Source organism: Stegostoma tigrinum, chromosome 2 (genome assembly GCF_030684315.1).
Source record: "Stegostoma tigrinum isolate sSteTig4 chromosome 2, sSteTig4.hap1, whole genome shotgun sequence".
NCBI lineage: Eukaryota > Metazoa > Chordata > Chondrichthyes > Orectolobiformes > Stegostomatidae > Stegostoma > Stegostoma tigrinum.
The window spans coordinates 46,653,474-46,669,839 of record NC_081355.1 but is presented as its reverse complement, the minus strand read 5'-3'; the positions used below and the strand labels follow the sequence as shown (position 1 = coordinate 46,669,839).

Here is a 16,366-nt window from a genome sequence, read left to right as displayed (position 1 = left end):
AAGCTGTGGCCTCACAGAAGTTCTGTATGGCTCCAACATAACCTCCTGCTCTTCTAATCCATGCCTCAACTGATAACAGCAAGAATCCCTTATGCCTTCTTTACTACTTTGTTAACTTGACCTGCCACCTTCAGGAATCTGTTGATAAGTTCCCCAGCATCCCTCTGTCCTTTAGTATTTTAGACATTTCTTTAAATTTCCCTATGCCAATTTTCTTGTAACTGGGGTAAGAATTTAGAGATTACCTGTAAGGTTCTGATATTTAATTTGGTGCCTAGCTGCTCTAAGTAGAAGCTATACCCTTCAGCACTCTCACAAATGTGGCTGACTGTCGTCCTCCTCCACCACCACCAACCAAAACAAATACTTGAGGTCAAACCTGTTCATATTTCAGAAGCAGATATTAGATTCCTTCTTTAGTTTTCACTTGATTAACTGCATTATTTTCTTCATGTTTTAGGACCTGGAAGTGATGGAGTAAGGGTCATCTGGAAGGACAACTTTGATTCTATTTATACTGAAATAGCAGAAATTGGCAGGTAACATTTTAAATCTCATCATTCTGTTTGATTTTATTTAATGCTTTGAGAAGAAATCTTCCGATTTCAGTTTTCTTCTGTACAAAGTGAGTGGTCCTGCTTAAGAACATAAGAAACAGGAGCAACATGTGGCCCTTCAGACCTGCTCCATTACACTAGATAATAATGGGTGATCTTCTGCTGCAGTATAAACACAAAGAACAGAGAAAACTACAGCACAGGAACAGGCACTTCGGCCCTCCAAGCCTGCGCCGATCCAGATCCTCGACTAAACCTGTCACCCATTTTCCAAGAATCTGTATCTCTTTGCTCCCTGCCCATTCATGTATCTGTCTAGATACATCTTAAATTAGGCTATCGTGCCCACTTCTACCACCTCCGCTGGAAACGCGTTCCAGGCACCCACCACCCTCCGCGTAAAGACCTTTCCACTCATATCTTCCTTAAACTTTTCCCCTCTCACCTTGATATCGTGACCCCTAGTAATTGAGTCCCCCACTCTGGGAAAAAGCTTCTTGCTATCCACTCTGTCTCTGCCTCTCATGATTTTGTAGACCTCAATCAGGTCCCCCCTCAACCTCCATCTTTCTAATGTAAATAATCCTAATCTACTCGACCTTTGTTCGTAGATAGTGCCCTCCACACGAGGCAACATCCTGGCGAACCTCCTCTGCACACTCTCCAAAGCATCCGCATCCTTTTGATAATGTCGCGACCAGAACTGTACAAAGTATTCCAAATGTGGTCGAACCAAAGTCCTATACAACTGTAACGTGACCTGCCAACTCTTGTACTCAATACCCCATCGGATGAATAAAAACATGCCATATGCATTCTTGACCACTCTATCCACCTGCGTTGCCACTTTCAGAGTACAGTGGACCTGAACACCCAGATCTCTCTGTGTATTAATTTTCCCCAGGGTTTTTCCATTTACCGTGTAATTCACTCTTGAATTGGATCTTGAATTGCATCACCTCCCATTTGCCTAGATTGAATTCCACCCACCATTACTCCACCCAACTGTCCAATCTGTCTATATGCTGCATTCTCCGGCAGTCCCCTTCACTGTCTGCTACTCCACCAATTTTAGTATCATCTGCAAACTTGCTAATCAGACCGTCTATATCTTCCTCTAGATCATTTATGTATATCACAAACAACAGTGGTCCCAACACGGATCCCTGTGGAACACCACTGGTCACAGTTCTCCATTTTGAGAAACTCCCTTCCACTACAACTCTCTATCTCCTGTTGCCCAGCTAGGTCTCCATCTATCTAGCTCGTACACCCTGAACCCCATGTGACTTCATTTCCTCCATCAGCCTACCACGGGGAACTTATCAAATACCCTACTGAAGTCCATGTATATGACATCTACACCCTTCCCTCATCTATCAACTTTGTCACTTCCTCAAAGAATTCTATCAAGTTGGTAAGACATGACCTTTCCTGCACAAAACCATGCTGCCTATCACTAATAAGCCCATTTTTGTCCAAATGTAAATAGATCCTGTCCCTCAGTACCTTCTCCAGCAGCTTCCCCACCACTGACATCCGGCTCACTGGTCCATAATTACCTGCATTATCCTTGCCAGCCTTCTTAAACAATGGGACAACATTAGCAATTCTCCAGTTCTCTGGGACATTACCGTGCTCAAGGATGCTGCAGAGAGATCTGTTACGGCCCCAGCTATTTCCTGTCTTGTTTCCTTCAGTAACCTGGGATAGATCATATCTGGACCTGGGGACTTGTCCATCCTAATGCCTTTTAGAATACTCAACACTTCCGCCCATCCTTCTGCCAACCTGACCTAGAGTAATCAAACATCTATCCCTAACCTCAACATTCGTCATGCCCCTCTCCTCGGTGAATACTGACACAAAGTACTCATTAAGAATCTCACTCATTTTCTCTGACTCCTGGCATAATTTCCCGCCTTTGTCCTTGAGTGGGCCAACCCTTTCTCTAGTTACATTTCATCAGTTCATTCTCCGTATCTCTTGATTCCATGAGAGACCAAATGTGTCTCTATTTCAATTCTAAACGTACTCAGCAAAGGAATATCCATAACTCTCTTGGTAGAGAATTCAAAATGTTCATAATTCTTTGAGTGCACAAGTTTCTGCTTGGTTTGGTGCAAAACAATATACCACTTAACCTGACCGTGTACCCCCATGTTATAGACTGCCCCACAAGGGATAACATAATAATCCATGTTCAAAATACACAAGGGTATCAGGAAAATCACCCTGAAAACCCCCATGAAAGCCCCAGTGCAGTCCTTGCATGAAGAAATTTACCTTTGATGACATGTTGGACCTGAAATCATCGCATTTACATTTCCAGATTAGTGCATATGTGCAGTTGCAGATACAAGACTGTAAGAACTTAAGAAAGAGTAACAGGATTAGGCCATTCAGTCCCTTGAGCTTGTTTCACCATTTAATAGGATCACAGCTGATCTGATATTCCCAACATCCATTTCCTGTCCTCGTCCCATAATCCTCAGTTTCCCTACTGATCGATAGTCCATCTGTCTCAGCCTTAGATGTACAGAAGACCCCTGAACCCACAGCACCCAGTGGCAGGGAGTTCTCAACACACTCAAAGCTGTGAAAGAAGAAATTTCTCTTCATCTCAGTAGGAGACTGGCACCCTTTAATTCTGAGACTATATCCTCTGTCCCTAGACCCTGAGGGGAAGCATCCTCTCAGCATTCAGTCTTGAAGAAAGGTAATACCTGAAACATTGACTGCTCCTTTCTTCCAGATGCCGCCTGGCCTGCTGTGTTCTTCCAGCCATCTGTCTACCTCTCGGCATATACCCGGTCAAGCCCCTTAAGAATCCTATATGTTTCAATGAGATCGCCTCTTGTTATTTTAAATTATTATGTGTAGAGTCAATCCCTTCTTCCTAATGAACCTTCATTGAACTGTCTGTAATGAAATAGTATCATGCCTTAACTAAGAGGAGCTAAACTGCTCGAAATTTTGGAAAATTACAACCAGTGCATGAAATTTAAACTCACAACTATGGGCAGCACAGCAGTTAGCACTGCTGCCTCACAGTGGCACAGACCTGGGTCAGTTCCACCCTCAGGTGACTGTGTGGAGTTTGCACATTCTCCCCATGTCTGCATGGGTTTTCTCCAGGTGCTCCAGTTTCCTCCCACAGTCCAAAGATGTGCAGGTTAGGTGGATTGGCCAAGCTAAATTGCCTGTAGTGTTCAGAGATGTGTAGATTCGGTGCATTTTGGGTGGACTTATTGGGCCGAAGGGCCTGTTTCCATACTGTAGGGATTCTGTTGTCTTCTATGATCTATGAACTCTGTGAATTATAATATATTGCCAAATGTTTAAAGTCCACTTGTTTCAAAAAATACAATGAAGACAGTGGTTTTCTACGTGTACGTTCTCCCGTGAACTAGAGAGTATTATTAAATTGGTAACTTGTTTTTGTTTCAGAGGAAGGTTCTCTGTGGTTAAAAGATGTGACCAAAAAGGAACTAAACGAGAGGTAGCTGCGAAGTACATCAACAAAAAAATGATGAAACGGGACCAGGTTACACATGAACTTGGAATTATGCAGAACCTCCAGCATCCCCAGCTTGTTAGCCTTCTGGATACCTTTGAAACTCCATCCAGCTATATAGTCATACTAGAATTGTAAGTAATGGTTACCATAACCCATTGCGTATCATCCATTCTCTATTACACTACAAACTATTGGCTGCATTTGTAATGGCAAAATACCTTTTCCACGCCATTATCAGTGATGCTTTGTGATTCCTAAACCTGAAGCAATTCTGTGCAGCTAGCTGTTTTTATATAAAACACAATGAGTTGAATCTTTGTAAATTCAGCTAGGTGACAATTTTGGCAAGTTTCATAAAACGTTTCTCTCTGAGCATATTTTAACACTATCTTCCCAAATTCGCCTCAGTACCTAATCACCACACCAGTGCTGTGCAGTGCTCTTCATAATCTCCTACTCAGTGCAACCGGAAGTACTGGCCACTGCCAGGACCTTCTAGGATTCAGTACCAACATCATCTTTAAAGTCCAGCCATGCGCCTGGTCAGATGCTGACTGCCCTGCTCAGTTCATTGTAATTGCTCCGGAAATGTCAGACTGAGGAATTAACACACTATGTTGCCAATGATGATCATGGATTCTTGTTGGATTGACTTGCACACGGGTGCTGCTCATGTTGGCGCTGATCTAGGTCTGAAAGAGCAAGTGGTGAGCCAGAGTCAGGTTACTGTTCTGAATATCATGTCAGGAATTTTAACCATCTAATTTCTGCGCAGCTGTTGGGAGAATAGAAAATTGCATATCAATGATGAAATAATGCGGTGGCATGGTGGCTCAGTGGCTAACACTGCTGCCTGATAGCACCAGGGACGCAGGTTCAAATCCACCCTCAGGTGACTGTCTGTGTGGAGATTGCACGTTCTCCCCATGTCTGTGTGGGTTTCCCCGGGTACTCCAGTTTCCTCCCACAGTCCCAAAGATGTGCAGAATAAGCGGATTAGCCATGCTAAATTGCCCATAGTGCTTGGGGATGTGTAGATTGGGAGGGTTACAGGTGGATGGGTCTGGGTAGGATGCTTTGAGTTTCACTGTGGACTTGTTGGGCCAAAGGGCCTGTTTCCACACTGTAGGAATTCTATAAAAATAAATGTAAATGTTTATATATACATATTGGCCTCTCACTGCTCATTAGCAAAAGTCATAGAGACCTATTCACATCTAAAAGGCCCATCAGCCCATCAGAACAGCACCAGTTGAAAACAACCACCTAACTATTCCAATCCTATTTTCCAGCACATAGCCCATAGCTTTGTATGCCTTGGCATCGCAAGTGCACTACTAAATACTTCTTCAATATTATGAGGGTTTCAACCTCTACCACCCTTACAGGCAGTGAGTTCCAAATGCCCACCATCCTCTGGGTTTAAAAGGTTTTCCTCACATCTCCTCTGAACCTTCTGCCCCTTACCTTAAATCTGTGCCCCCAGACATTGATACCCCTATCAAGGGGAAACGTCTCTTCTTGTATACCCTATCAATGCTCCTCATAATTTTTTTACATCCACTCAAATTTTCCCTGCACCTCTCCAGTATTACACATCCCTCCTATATTGTAGATTTTTTTGGAGCCTTCAACAAAACATCATTTACGGATGTATTTGCAGTTTGGCCTTTCAACTTTTTTCAAAGTTCTTTTTAGTTTGCTATGGTATGATATCATCACCATTTTAAATTTGTTTTTAATGTCAAGATTTCTTTTCATACAACCTTTGTGTTCCAGTTTGTTTAGAATGACAGTCATATCTCTTGCCCATGTAACACAGGTTGGGTATCCTCTAACTGTATGTTCGAAAACCAAAATGACCTAAAAAACCATTTTTTTTTTCAAATTCACCCACACACTAATTTGCATGGGAAGTACTTGACCCACGAACACCAACTGGCAGTCATTCTTCGAACAGAACCTCAGTGTTGCATTACAGGTGCTGTAGTAGTGCTGGAAAACCTACCAGGATCAGTGTCGGGTCATTTGTTTTCACTTTCAACATTTCAGCCAAGTGTCTCCACTGGCTCTAATTTGAAGTCCATTTTAATTACATTTAACAGTCACATATGCTTGCCTTGCATTGAGATTTTGGTGCTTCTCACAGGTTTTTTTTCAACTAAACATTTCAGAAAGGCCATTAAATACTCATATAGATGGTGTAAGGAAGCAGCATTCATTATTCTTAGCAACAAAAATGGAAGTGTTGCAAAGACTTGACTGCAAAACATCTGTGAGATAACGGAGTGAGGAGTATTGGGCAGGTGTTATCAGCATATATGATTTAAAGAAAGAGAAAAATGAGCTGTTGACATTTTATTGTGAAAGTAGATGTCAACAATTAACAATCAATAAGAAAACACTACATAGGTTCAAAAAAATGACGCAGTCAATTATGTCAGAATGGATCTGTCAGCAATGTGAAAAGGTTCCTTTGACTGGCCCATTGATCATAGAACATAGAACAATACAGCGCAGAACAGGCCCTTCGGCCCTCGATGTTGCGCCGGCCTGTAAACTAATCGAAGCCCACCCCCCCTACACTATCTCATCATCATCCATACGCTTATCCAAGGACTGTTTAAATGCCCCTAATGTGGCTGAGTTCACTACATCAGCAAGCAGGGCGTTCCACGCCCTTACCACTCTCTGAGTAAAGAATCTGCCTCTGACATCTGTCTTAAATCTATCACCCCTCAATTTGTAGCTATGCCCCCTCGTACAAGCTGATGTCATCATCCTAGGAAAAAGACTCTCACTGTCAAACCTATCTAATTCTCTGGTCATCTTGAATGTCTCTACTAAATCCCCTCTTAGCCTTCTTCCCTCCTGTGAGAACAGACCCAAGTCCCTCAGCCTTTCTTCATAAGGCCTTTGCTCCAGACCAGGCAACATCCTGGTAAATCTCCTCTGCACCTTTCCCAATGCTTCCACATCCTTCCTGTAATGGGGTTACCAGAACTACACACAATATTCCAAGTGAGGCTGCACTAGTGTTTTGTACAGTTGCAGCATGACATCATGACTCCGGAACTCAATCCCTCTACCAATAAAACCTAACACACTGTAAGCCTTTTTAACAGCACTGTCAACCTGGCTGGCAACTTTCAGGGATCTATGTGCATGGACACCAAGATCCCTCTGCACTACCAAGAATCTTTCCATTGACCCAGTAATTTGCCTTCCTATTATTCTTCCCAAAGTGAACCACCTGACGTTTATCCACATTGAACTCCATTTGCCACCTTCCAGCCCAGTTCTGCAGTTTATCCAAGTCTCCCTGCAATCTGCAACATTCTTCCACGCTGTCCATTACTCCACCGACTTTAATGCCATCTGCAAACTTACTAACCCATTCATCTATGCCTGCGTCCAAGTCATTTATAAAAATGACAAACGGCAGTGGTCCCAAAACAGATCCTTGAGGCACACCACTAGTAACCGGACTCCAGGCTGAACATTTTCCATCAACCACCGTTCTTTGCCTTCTTATAGAAAGCCAGTTTCTAATCCATGAAACAAGCCGAGATGTACCCTGAAGATTTAAAGCTTGAAGTGAACAGGAGTACACAACAAGCTGGTTGCAGAAATTCACAAAGCATCGTGGTATCGAGTTTTGTTTTAATTTGTGGTAATAAGGCATCTGCAGACCATAAGACTGCAGAAAGTTTTATTGTTGAGTATACCAAGCTAATATTGGAGTATAATCTTTCACCTAAACAAATACAATGCAAAAGAAACTAGTCTGTTCTGGTGATACATGCTTAGGAAATGCTAACAACAACTGAAGAGAAAGCGCCAAGAGATGTTCTAGATGTCAAAAAAATCATTTAACTGTCTTTGCATGTGTCAATGTAGCTGGTACACACAGATATAAATTGACTGTAATTGCGAAAAGCAGAAACTCCAGGAGCCTCTAACTCAGACATTACTAGTTCACTACTATGCCGATAGGAAGGCCTGGGTAACCAGGGAAATGTTTACTGATTAGTTTCACTATTACTTTGTATCAGAGGCAGGTTCACATTGTCAGGCAGCTGGACTTCAAGACCACTGTGAATTCACATTGCTCCTGAGTAATGGTTCCCGGTATCCTGCTGCTGAACTGTTGGTGAAGAACAATGTTTTCATTGTTTACTTTCTGCGCAACATAACATCATTAATTCAGCCTATGGACCAAGGCATTCTGCAGCCCTTGAAATAGAAACATAAGGACTCCTTCATGAATTAGTGCTGTAACTTGAAACTTAGGATGGCAAGCTTTCAAAAGAAGTTTACATTATGGATACCCTATATACATCAGATAATGCCTGAGGCTTTGTTGATGAAACAACCTTGACGAATGCATTGGCCTTTAGCATGTTCAATAAAGACTACAGCATTGAAGAAGTCTTTGAAGTCTTTCATGTGATCAAAGGAAGAGCAGATTATAAACCAGCTCCTTGAGTACATAGGCTTTAAATATTTGGAATATGTGAACAAGTTCATGGCTAAGGACATCAAAGAAGTGCTTAATTTTGATAACAATCTTCCCATCATGCATTCTGTCACCAACAAAGAGATTACACACATGGGTGTCAGGGCAAGATAAAAACAGTGATGGATGATGTGGATCCAGAACAGGTACAAAAAGTAATCATAGATGATATTATAAAGATATGTGACTATTTGATAAAAGCACCAGAGCAATGTGACTTTATACCAACGCAGGAAATAATAAAAGATATAAACTGAAGAAATATGTGACTGATGAATTCTAGCCTTATTTCAGTAGAATCCCTACAGTGTGGGAACAGCCATCCCACCCTGACTCATTCCCCTACCCCTGCATTTCCCCATGTCTAACGCACCTAACCTAAACATCCCCGGACACAATGGGCAGTTTAGCATAGCCAATCCACCTACCCTGCACATCTTTGGACTGTGGGAAGAAACCAGAGCACCCAGAGGAAACTCATGCAGACACGGGAAAAATGTGCACACTCTACACAGACAGACGTCCCAGGGTGGAAGTGAACCTAGGTCCCTGGCACTGTGAGGCGGAAGTGCTAACCACTGAACCACGGTACCGCCTTAATGTCTGCGTATAAACTAAAGGACAAACTTCTGAAAGAAAATCCAAAGTTAATGAAGCAGAAGATGTGGAAGAACTTTTCAAGAACTACTCCCAATGAAGTGAATCAACTGAACGAGATCCAAAACCTGGTCCAGTGTCAGCTCCAAAAGACCCAGTTACAGAAGATTGACCTTCTTTCGGAAGCTCTTGTAGCCAGCTTTTTTACTGCAAATAAAAGAAAGAATAAATTGAAGTAACATGCTCGCCCAGCTGGCTTGTTTTTATTCACATGTTTTGTCACCGTGCTAGGTAACATCATCAGCGAGGCCAGTGATGTGGTCCTACCCCGCTTGCAATTTATATTATCTGGTCTGTTATCATGAGAAATGTCATTTCCGGTTTTGTTCTGTATGGGCTTGTGTATGGGGTCCAATTCTGTGTTTGTTGATTGCATTACAGGTGGAGAACCATGCCTCTAGGAATTCACTTGCGTGTCTATGTTTGGCTTGGGCTACTATGGTTACGTTGTCTCAGTTAAACTAATAGCCTTAATTGCCCAAGTGTACTAAAATTCAAGAAAGTTTGTTGTGATGTTTTGCTGCTAGCTGATGCTTATGTATTCTGATGGCTAGTTTCTTTCCTGCCTGTCTGATGTAATGCTTGTGGCAGTCATTGCATGGTATTTTGTAAACTTACGTTGGTTCTTCATGTTGTGAGAATGGGATCTTTAATCCTTCTAAATATTTGTCATAGCATGGCTGCAGGCTTGTGTACTACCATGATTCCTAGTGGTTGTAGGAGTCTCATCAGCTGTGATATGTTCTTGATGTAGGACAGTGTGGCCAGTGTGTTAGGGCTTATGTGTCCTGTTGTTGTCTAGTCAGTAGGTACCTGCAGATAAAGTTGCAGGATATCTGTTCATAGCAAGGATTTTATATAGGTGCTCTTCCTCTTTCCTGCATAGTTCTGGCTTGTTGCAGTGCATGGTGGTTGGTTTGAATAGTGTCCTAATGCAGCTTTGTTTGTGGACGTTGAGGTGATTGCTGTGGAAGTTGAGGCTTCAGTCGGTGTGGGTTGCTTTCCTGTGTGCTGAGGTTTAACAATGTATTCACTGGGATTACACTCATGAGAAGAAGACGACAACAATCAGCTTCCGTTTGGATGTCAGAGTTGAACATATGACCAACAGGGAGTTCCAAACCTTAGTGATGCAGTTCCAAGTCAGGATGGTGTGTGACTTAGGGGAGACTGATGGTGGTATTCCCAGATGCCTGTTACCTTCTTCTAAATCATAGACATTCAGAATTTGAAAGGTACTGTTGAAAATGCATTAATAATGTAGCTGTTTTTTCAGATGGTGCCAATGAAAAGGAGCACTTGTTTAAAATAAATATAACCCTTGAAGAGTCTGCATCTGAGGGTTTTTGTAGTGCAGTGGTAGCACTTCCAGGAGCGAGGAGACCTAATTCTAGTCCCACCTGCTCCAGTTTTTTAAGAAAATATGTTTTAAAAGTCTCCATCAGAAGCCACAGGACAGTTATGGCATTGCTTAGGTCAGGCAGATAACGTGCTGTAATGTATGTGACCAGAGGAAAAGAGGATCTGCATCAAGACCATAACCTGTCAGCAATTCCTGACTCCCTGCCTATGAGAGGAGAGAGACTGGGACAGGTGTTTTATTTATTCTGGACCAATAACTGATTGCCCATTCTAAGTTGCCCATAAAAGGAACTGCCTTCTTGAACTGCTATTTGAACTCTTGAACCATTAAGGAGGGTTTGAAGATTTTGACCCAATGACACTGAGGTAACAATGATATATTTCCAAATCAGCATAGTGATTGGCTTGGAGGGGAACTTACAGGCAGTTGTGTAACCTGTGTCGATTTCTTTTGTCCTTCTTCATAATAGAGGCTGGGGTTTGGAAGGAGCTTTCGAAGGAGCATTGGTGATTTTTTGCAGTGTATCTTGTAGATGGGACACTCACTACTGACCATCAGTTTTGGAGGGACTAGATGCATGTTGATTTTTTGCAAATCAAGTGGGCTGATTATTCACTGCAAGAATCCTAGCTTCTGACTTCCTCTCATGGCTACAGTGCTTAAATGCTTAGTCCAGTTCAATATCTGGCTAATGGTAATCCTCAGGATGTTGAGAGTGGGATATTCACTGATGCTAATACCATTGAATGTGAAGGGACAATGGTTCAATCATATCTTGTTGGAGATAATCATTGCCTGGCATTTGTGTGCTGTGAATGCTACTTGCCACTTGTCAGCCTAAACTTGATATTATCCAGGTTTTGTTTCATTTGGACATGAGCTGCTTGGATATGTGAGGAGTCATACAGAGTTTTGAACATTGTGTCGTCGTCCATGAACATCCCACATCTGACCTTGTGATGGAGAGTAACTTATTGATGAAACAGATCAGGATGCTTGATCTGAGGACACTGTTCACAAAACCTGAGACTCGTATCAAGCATGAGTACCATGGCGTCTCAAGCACTGAAACATATACGGGGGTACTGCACAGAGAATGGAATATGTGCATTTCCCTCACCAGTAGCATGCATCCCCTAGACTGTAATTTATTAATGAATAGCAGCAAGTTTTTGTAGCTGTTAGTTTGTGGGCAAACCATGACAACAAAAATGGAGAAAGAAAACACAGAAATGGGGATAGAGGGAACTGTCGATGCTGGAGTCTGAGATAACAAGGTGTAGAACTGGATGAGAATAGCAGGTCAGGCAGCATCAAAACAGCAGAAAAGCTGACATTTCGGCTCTGGACCCTTGTTCAGATGTCACATCCGTCGACGCATGGCACACCACTTCCAGTACAGCTACCTCCATCCACACTGTTGATACTGCCGCTTCTGATGCTGAAACCGATAGCACTACCGACATCGAGGACATACCTGCCGACGCCGCTGCTGCTAATGCTGAGGACTCGCCTACTGGTGCCACGCCACCCTGCCCCACTCACTGCCTCCACAACCTGCAGCTCCACAGTAAACACCAGCCCCCAACCCTGCCAGGTCTTCACCATCCCCCCAAACCTCCCCCTGAGGGAACGGTCAATCCTCAGTAAAGGGCTTACCTTTATCCCCTCCACCTGAACATCAATGAATACTGCTCACGCCTGGACATCAAACAGTTTTTCTGCTGCCGTCACCTCCACAGAAATGGGGACTCTGCTCAAAGGGCTCTAGCTCCACAACTTCCCAAACTGCATCTTTTTCTCAAATACAGCTCCTCATTCTGTCTCCTGTCCAGGTGGCGAAGCTTACCCAAAACATATACAGTTGGGGCAATCTTTGGTAAGACCCTCATTTCTAAAATACCAGGTAGCATCAGCATAAAAAGTCAGAGCCATCACAGCAGGAGGTCAATATCAGTTTGACTCCAGCTGTGTTGAATCCAAAAGAAAGCACACAGAAAGAAAAAGGAAAAGACACAATCAAATGTTCCTCTTGGCCTTGGGTAATTTGAGTTGGGCACTTAAAAGACTTCCAAAGTGTATGACAACTTATGATTGACTTTGCCCAGGATGTTTTTTGAAGTATGGGGCATATTTTATGTGCTATTTGCAAGTTACAAACCAATTAGAGTGTACATGCTAGAGATTTAGAAGGTTTGCTTCTGATCTCCAGGACAACAGCCAAACTCTCAATATCTTGCATACGCCTCATCAACTTTATCCCTTATAGCTCACAGCTACCAGCTATGCCCGTTCAGAGACCCCTCATACTTTCCATGTCCATTCAGATCTCCCAAGAGCCTGAGAGCCCAAGAACCCTCATCCACCTGTTTGGTCACCTTCTGAAAGAACATCAATAAGGTTTGTGAGGCACGACCTACCCTACACAAAATTTTTGAATGCATTATCGCATTATGACATTTCCTCCATTGTAAAGGTACTGCATTTATCAATATGTATACAAGGTTAGTCAATGCAGTGGTTAATTTCCCTTTGTTTGATTAGATTAGATTAGATTCCCTACAGTGTGGAAACAGGCCCTTTGGCCCAACAAGTCCACACCGCTCCTTGAAACATCCCACCCAGACCCATCCCCCTATAACCCACACAGCCCTGAACACTATGAGCAATTTAGCATGGCAGATCCACCTAGCCTGCACATCTTTGGACTGTGGGAGGAAACTGGAGCACCCAGAGAAAACCCACACAGACACGGGGAGAATGTGCAAAGTCCACACAGACAGTCGCCTGAGGCTGGGATCGAATCCGGGTCCCTGGCGCTGTGAGGCTGCAGTGCTAACCACTGAGCCACCATGCCGGCTTTATTTGAATTGGTAAGCTTCAGGGAAAACTCAGAAGCATTTAGTATTGCTTTTTCAACAGTTTCATAATGTGCAGATTGTTCTTCTGACATATGTGCATAGTGTCTTAGATGAACCTGTTGAAATATTCTGTAACATTAAGGGCCTAACATACTTTAGCCAATTTTTCTGTCCAACCAACTTTCAAATGAGGTGAAATATCTTTTGATTCTATGCTCAGTACATTTGGGCACTAAGCATGGAATTATAGTGAAATCAATCACTTAATGGAATTGGAATCATTCTCCAAGCCACAAACGCTTCTTTCCTTCTTTATTCTCGGCTTTTCTCTGACTAACTCCTGTTGTCTAATTTTACTGTCTCTTCAGTTTAAGTTTTTGTAAATTCCATCTCCTTTTCCATAAGTATTTTTTTAAACCTCCTTCCTTTTCCTTTCAAGCTTTCTTCTATCCAATTCTGTTTTCCCTTCCTTCCAATTCAGTTTTTGTTTTACATTTCCCTTACATGTTATATTTTATACTGCCAGAAACTCTCACCAACATTCAAAGCCATTTTCAATGTGTACACAATAAGTTGCACAAATAGTCCTGTGTTGTTTTGAGCACCATGTACCTGTTTCTTTGAAAGAGACACTGAACCCTCTTAAATTCAGTGAACTCAATTCATTGAATTCCCTGAGCCCTGAATTGTGGGACAAGTTGATGTTACTACTGGACAAATCAAATGTCACAATAAAACCGGACTTGATAGATTATCTTAACATGCAAGATTGCAGATTTACTTTAAGAAAAAACTTGATATTTATAAGATAAAACTAAAACAAAAATAAATTAAGCAAAACTGTCAAAATGTAGAAGACAGTTTAAAAGGGCTCAACATGTGCAGCAATGTAACATTTTAATCTTTCACCAACACCATCACTTGACAGTGTTGAAACCAAAGAGAAACTCAAATCATAGAATCCCTACCGTGTGGAAACAGGCCATTCAGCCCACCAAGTCCACACCCCCTCCACCGAAGGGCATCCCACCCAGACCCATTTCCCTACCCTTTCCATGTAAACTGGCATTTTCCATGTCTATTCCACCTAATTTACACACCCCAGACACTATGGGTAATTTAGTATGGCCAATCCACCTAACCTCACATTTTTGGACTGTGGGAGGAAACTGGAGCTCGCAGAGGGTACCTATGCAAACACGGGGAGAATGTGCAAGCTCCACACTGTCACCCAAGGGTGGAATCAAACCTAGGTCCCTGGCATTGTGAGGCAGTAGTGCTAACCACTGAGCTACCATGCTGCCCACAAAGCTTTAGGTTTGACTCGGCTGATTCTTTATGGTTCTTTTCTGTGAACTGTGAAGTCTTCTCGCAGTAATATTCACAAAAAATAAAACCTGATACGTATTTAGTCTTTACCGATCTGCCCATTTCTAATTAAATACTGTTGGTCTGGAAATTACTCAAAATAACTTGCTACTAAGGTAACTTATTCCCTAAAGTGGCTAGATGTCGTCTGGAGACAAAATATGTTGTGCATCTGAGTCAGGTCAGTTTTCCTTCAAACTGCTCAAAAACCTCCAATTTGAATTTCTGAAGCCAAAATGAATCCCTGATTATTCAAAATCAAAACAAATTAAAGTCCCTCGATATTTACAATTTCAGTCATAAACCTAATCCAATACAAGCCATCTTCCTGCTTTCTGACACATACTGGATTAAATCATGGTTAACAAGGTGTGGAGCTGGATGAACACAGCCAGCCAAGCAGCATCTTAGGAGCAGGAAAGCTGACATTTCAGGCCTAGACCCTTCATCAAACCCTTCATCTGATGAAGGGTCTAGGCCTGAAACGTCAACTTTCCTGCTCCTAAGATGCTGCTTGGCCTGCTGTGTACATCCAGCTTCACACCTTGTTACCTCGGATTCTCCAGTATTTGCGGTTCCTATTATCTCTGGATTAAGTCATGGTTCCTCAGAATTGATTCAGCTATTTTTTTTTAAACTTTCCACAGAAGTAACTATCACCCATGTGCCACTAGCTTGAAGTCCAGACTCTAAGAGGAGATAATCATATAAGTTTTAAAAATCATGAGCCATTCATCACCAAAGGTATGGTACATGGAATATAAAGTACTGTAACAAAGTAGATCCAAAGTTGGTTGGATGTTGGGAAACAAAGTGTGATGCTTATTGGTATTTTCTTTTGTCTAGAGGAACATTCATAGTCAGGTCTCTAAGGAGTCAGTATTGGAGCCTTTGTTTTTCCTGATATACATAAATGAACTACATTCTGTGTGCAGAACACAATTTCAAAGTTTACTGACAACAGAAAACCTGGAAGAGTTGTAAACTCTAAGAGTCACAATATAAAACTTCAAAATGACTTTGCCAATTTGGTGAAGTGATTAGAAATGTGACAAATGAGGTTCAATGTATAGAATTGTGAGCGGATATACTTCGGTACAAAGAATGCGAAAAGACAATATAAAATAAAGGGTGTGCACATCTAGGTATATATGTGCATAATATATCAAAAGTGGCAGGACAGGTGAAGAGAACTGTTTATAAAACATACAGTATTCTAGGTTTCAGCAGTAGGGGCAGAGAGGAAAGAGCAGGGAGGTTATGTTGAATATTTACGGAACACCAGTTAGATCTTAGCTGGAGTGTTTATAGTCTGTACACCAGATTTTAGAAAGGATGAGAGTGTTTTGAAGAGTACAGCATGAACATAGAACGTAGAACAGTACAACACAATACAGGCCATTAGCCCACTATGTTGTGCCAACCTATTATCCTACTAAGATCAATCTACCCTACATTCCCAACATTTTACTATCCTCCATGTGACTATCCAAGAGTCACTTAAAAGTCTCTAAATTATCT

General features: G+C 42.1%; 1 protein-coding gene across 4 annotated transcripts in view; it reads left to right on the top strand.

The window, feature by feature from the left end:
• Window positions 1–16,366, top strand: part of LOC125461125 (triple functional domain protein-like) — a 636,773-nt gene that overhangs the window by 589,059 nt on the left and 31,348 nt on the right. For all 4 annotated transcript variants that reach the window (XM_048549570.2, XM_048549543.2, XM_048549554.2 and 1 more), the window contains 2 exons: window positions 461–539; window positions 4,008–4,208. In XM_048549570.2, coding sequence (XP_048405527.1) covers window positions 461–539; window positions 4,008–4,208 — 280 coding nt within the window. The remainder of the gene's footprint in view (window positions 1–460; window positions 540–4,007; window positions 4,209–16,366) is intronic.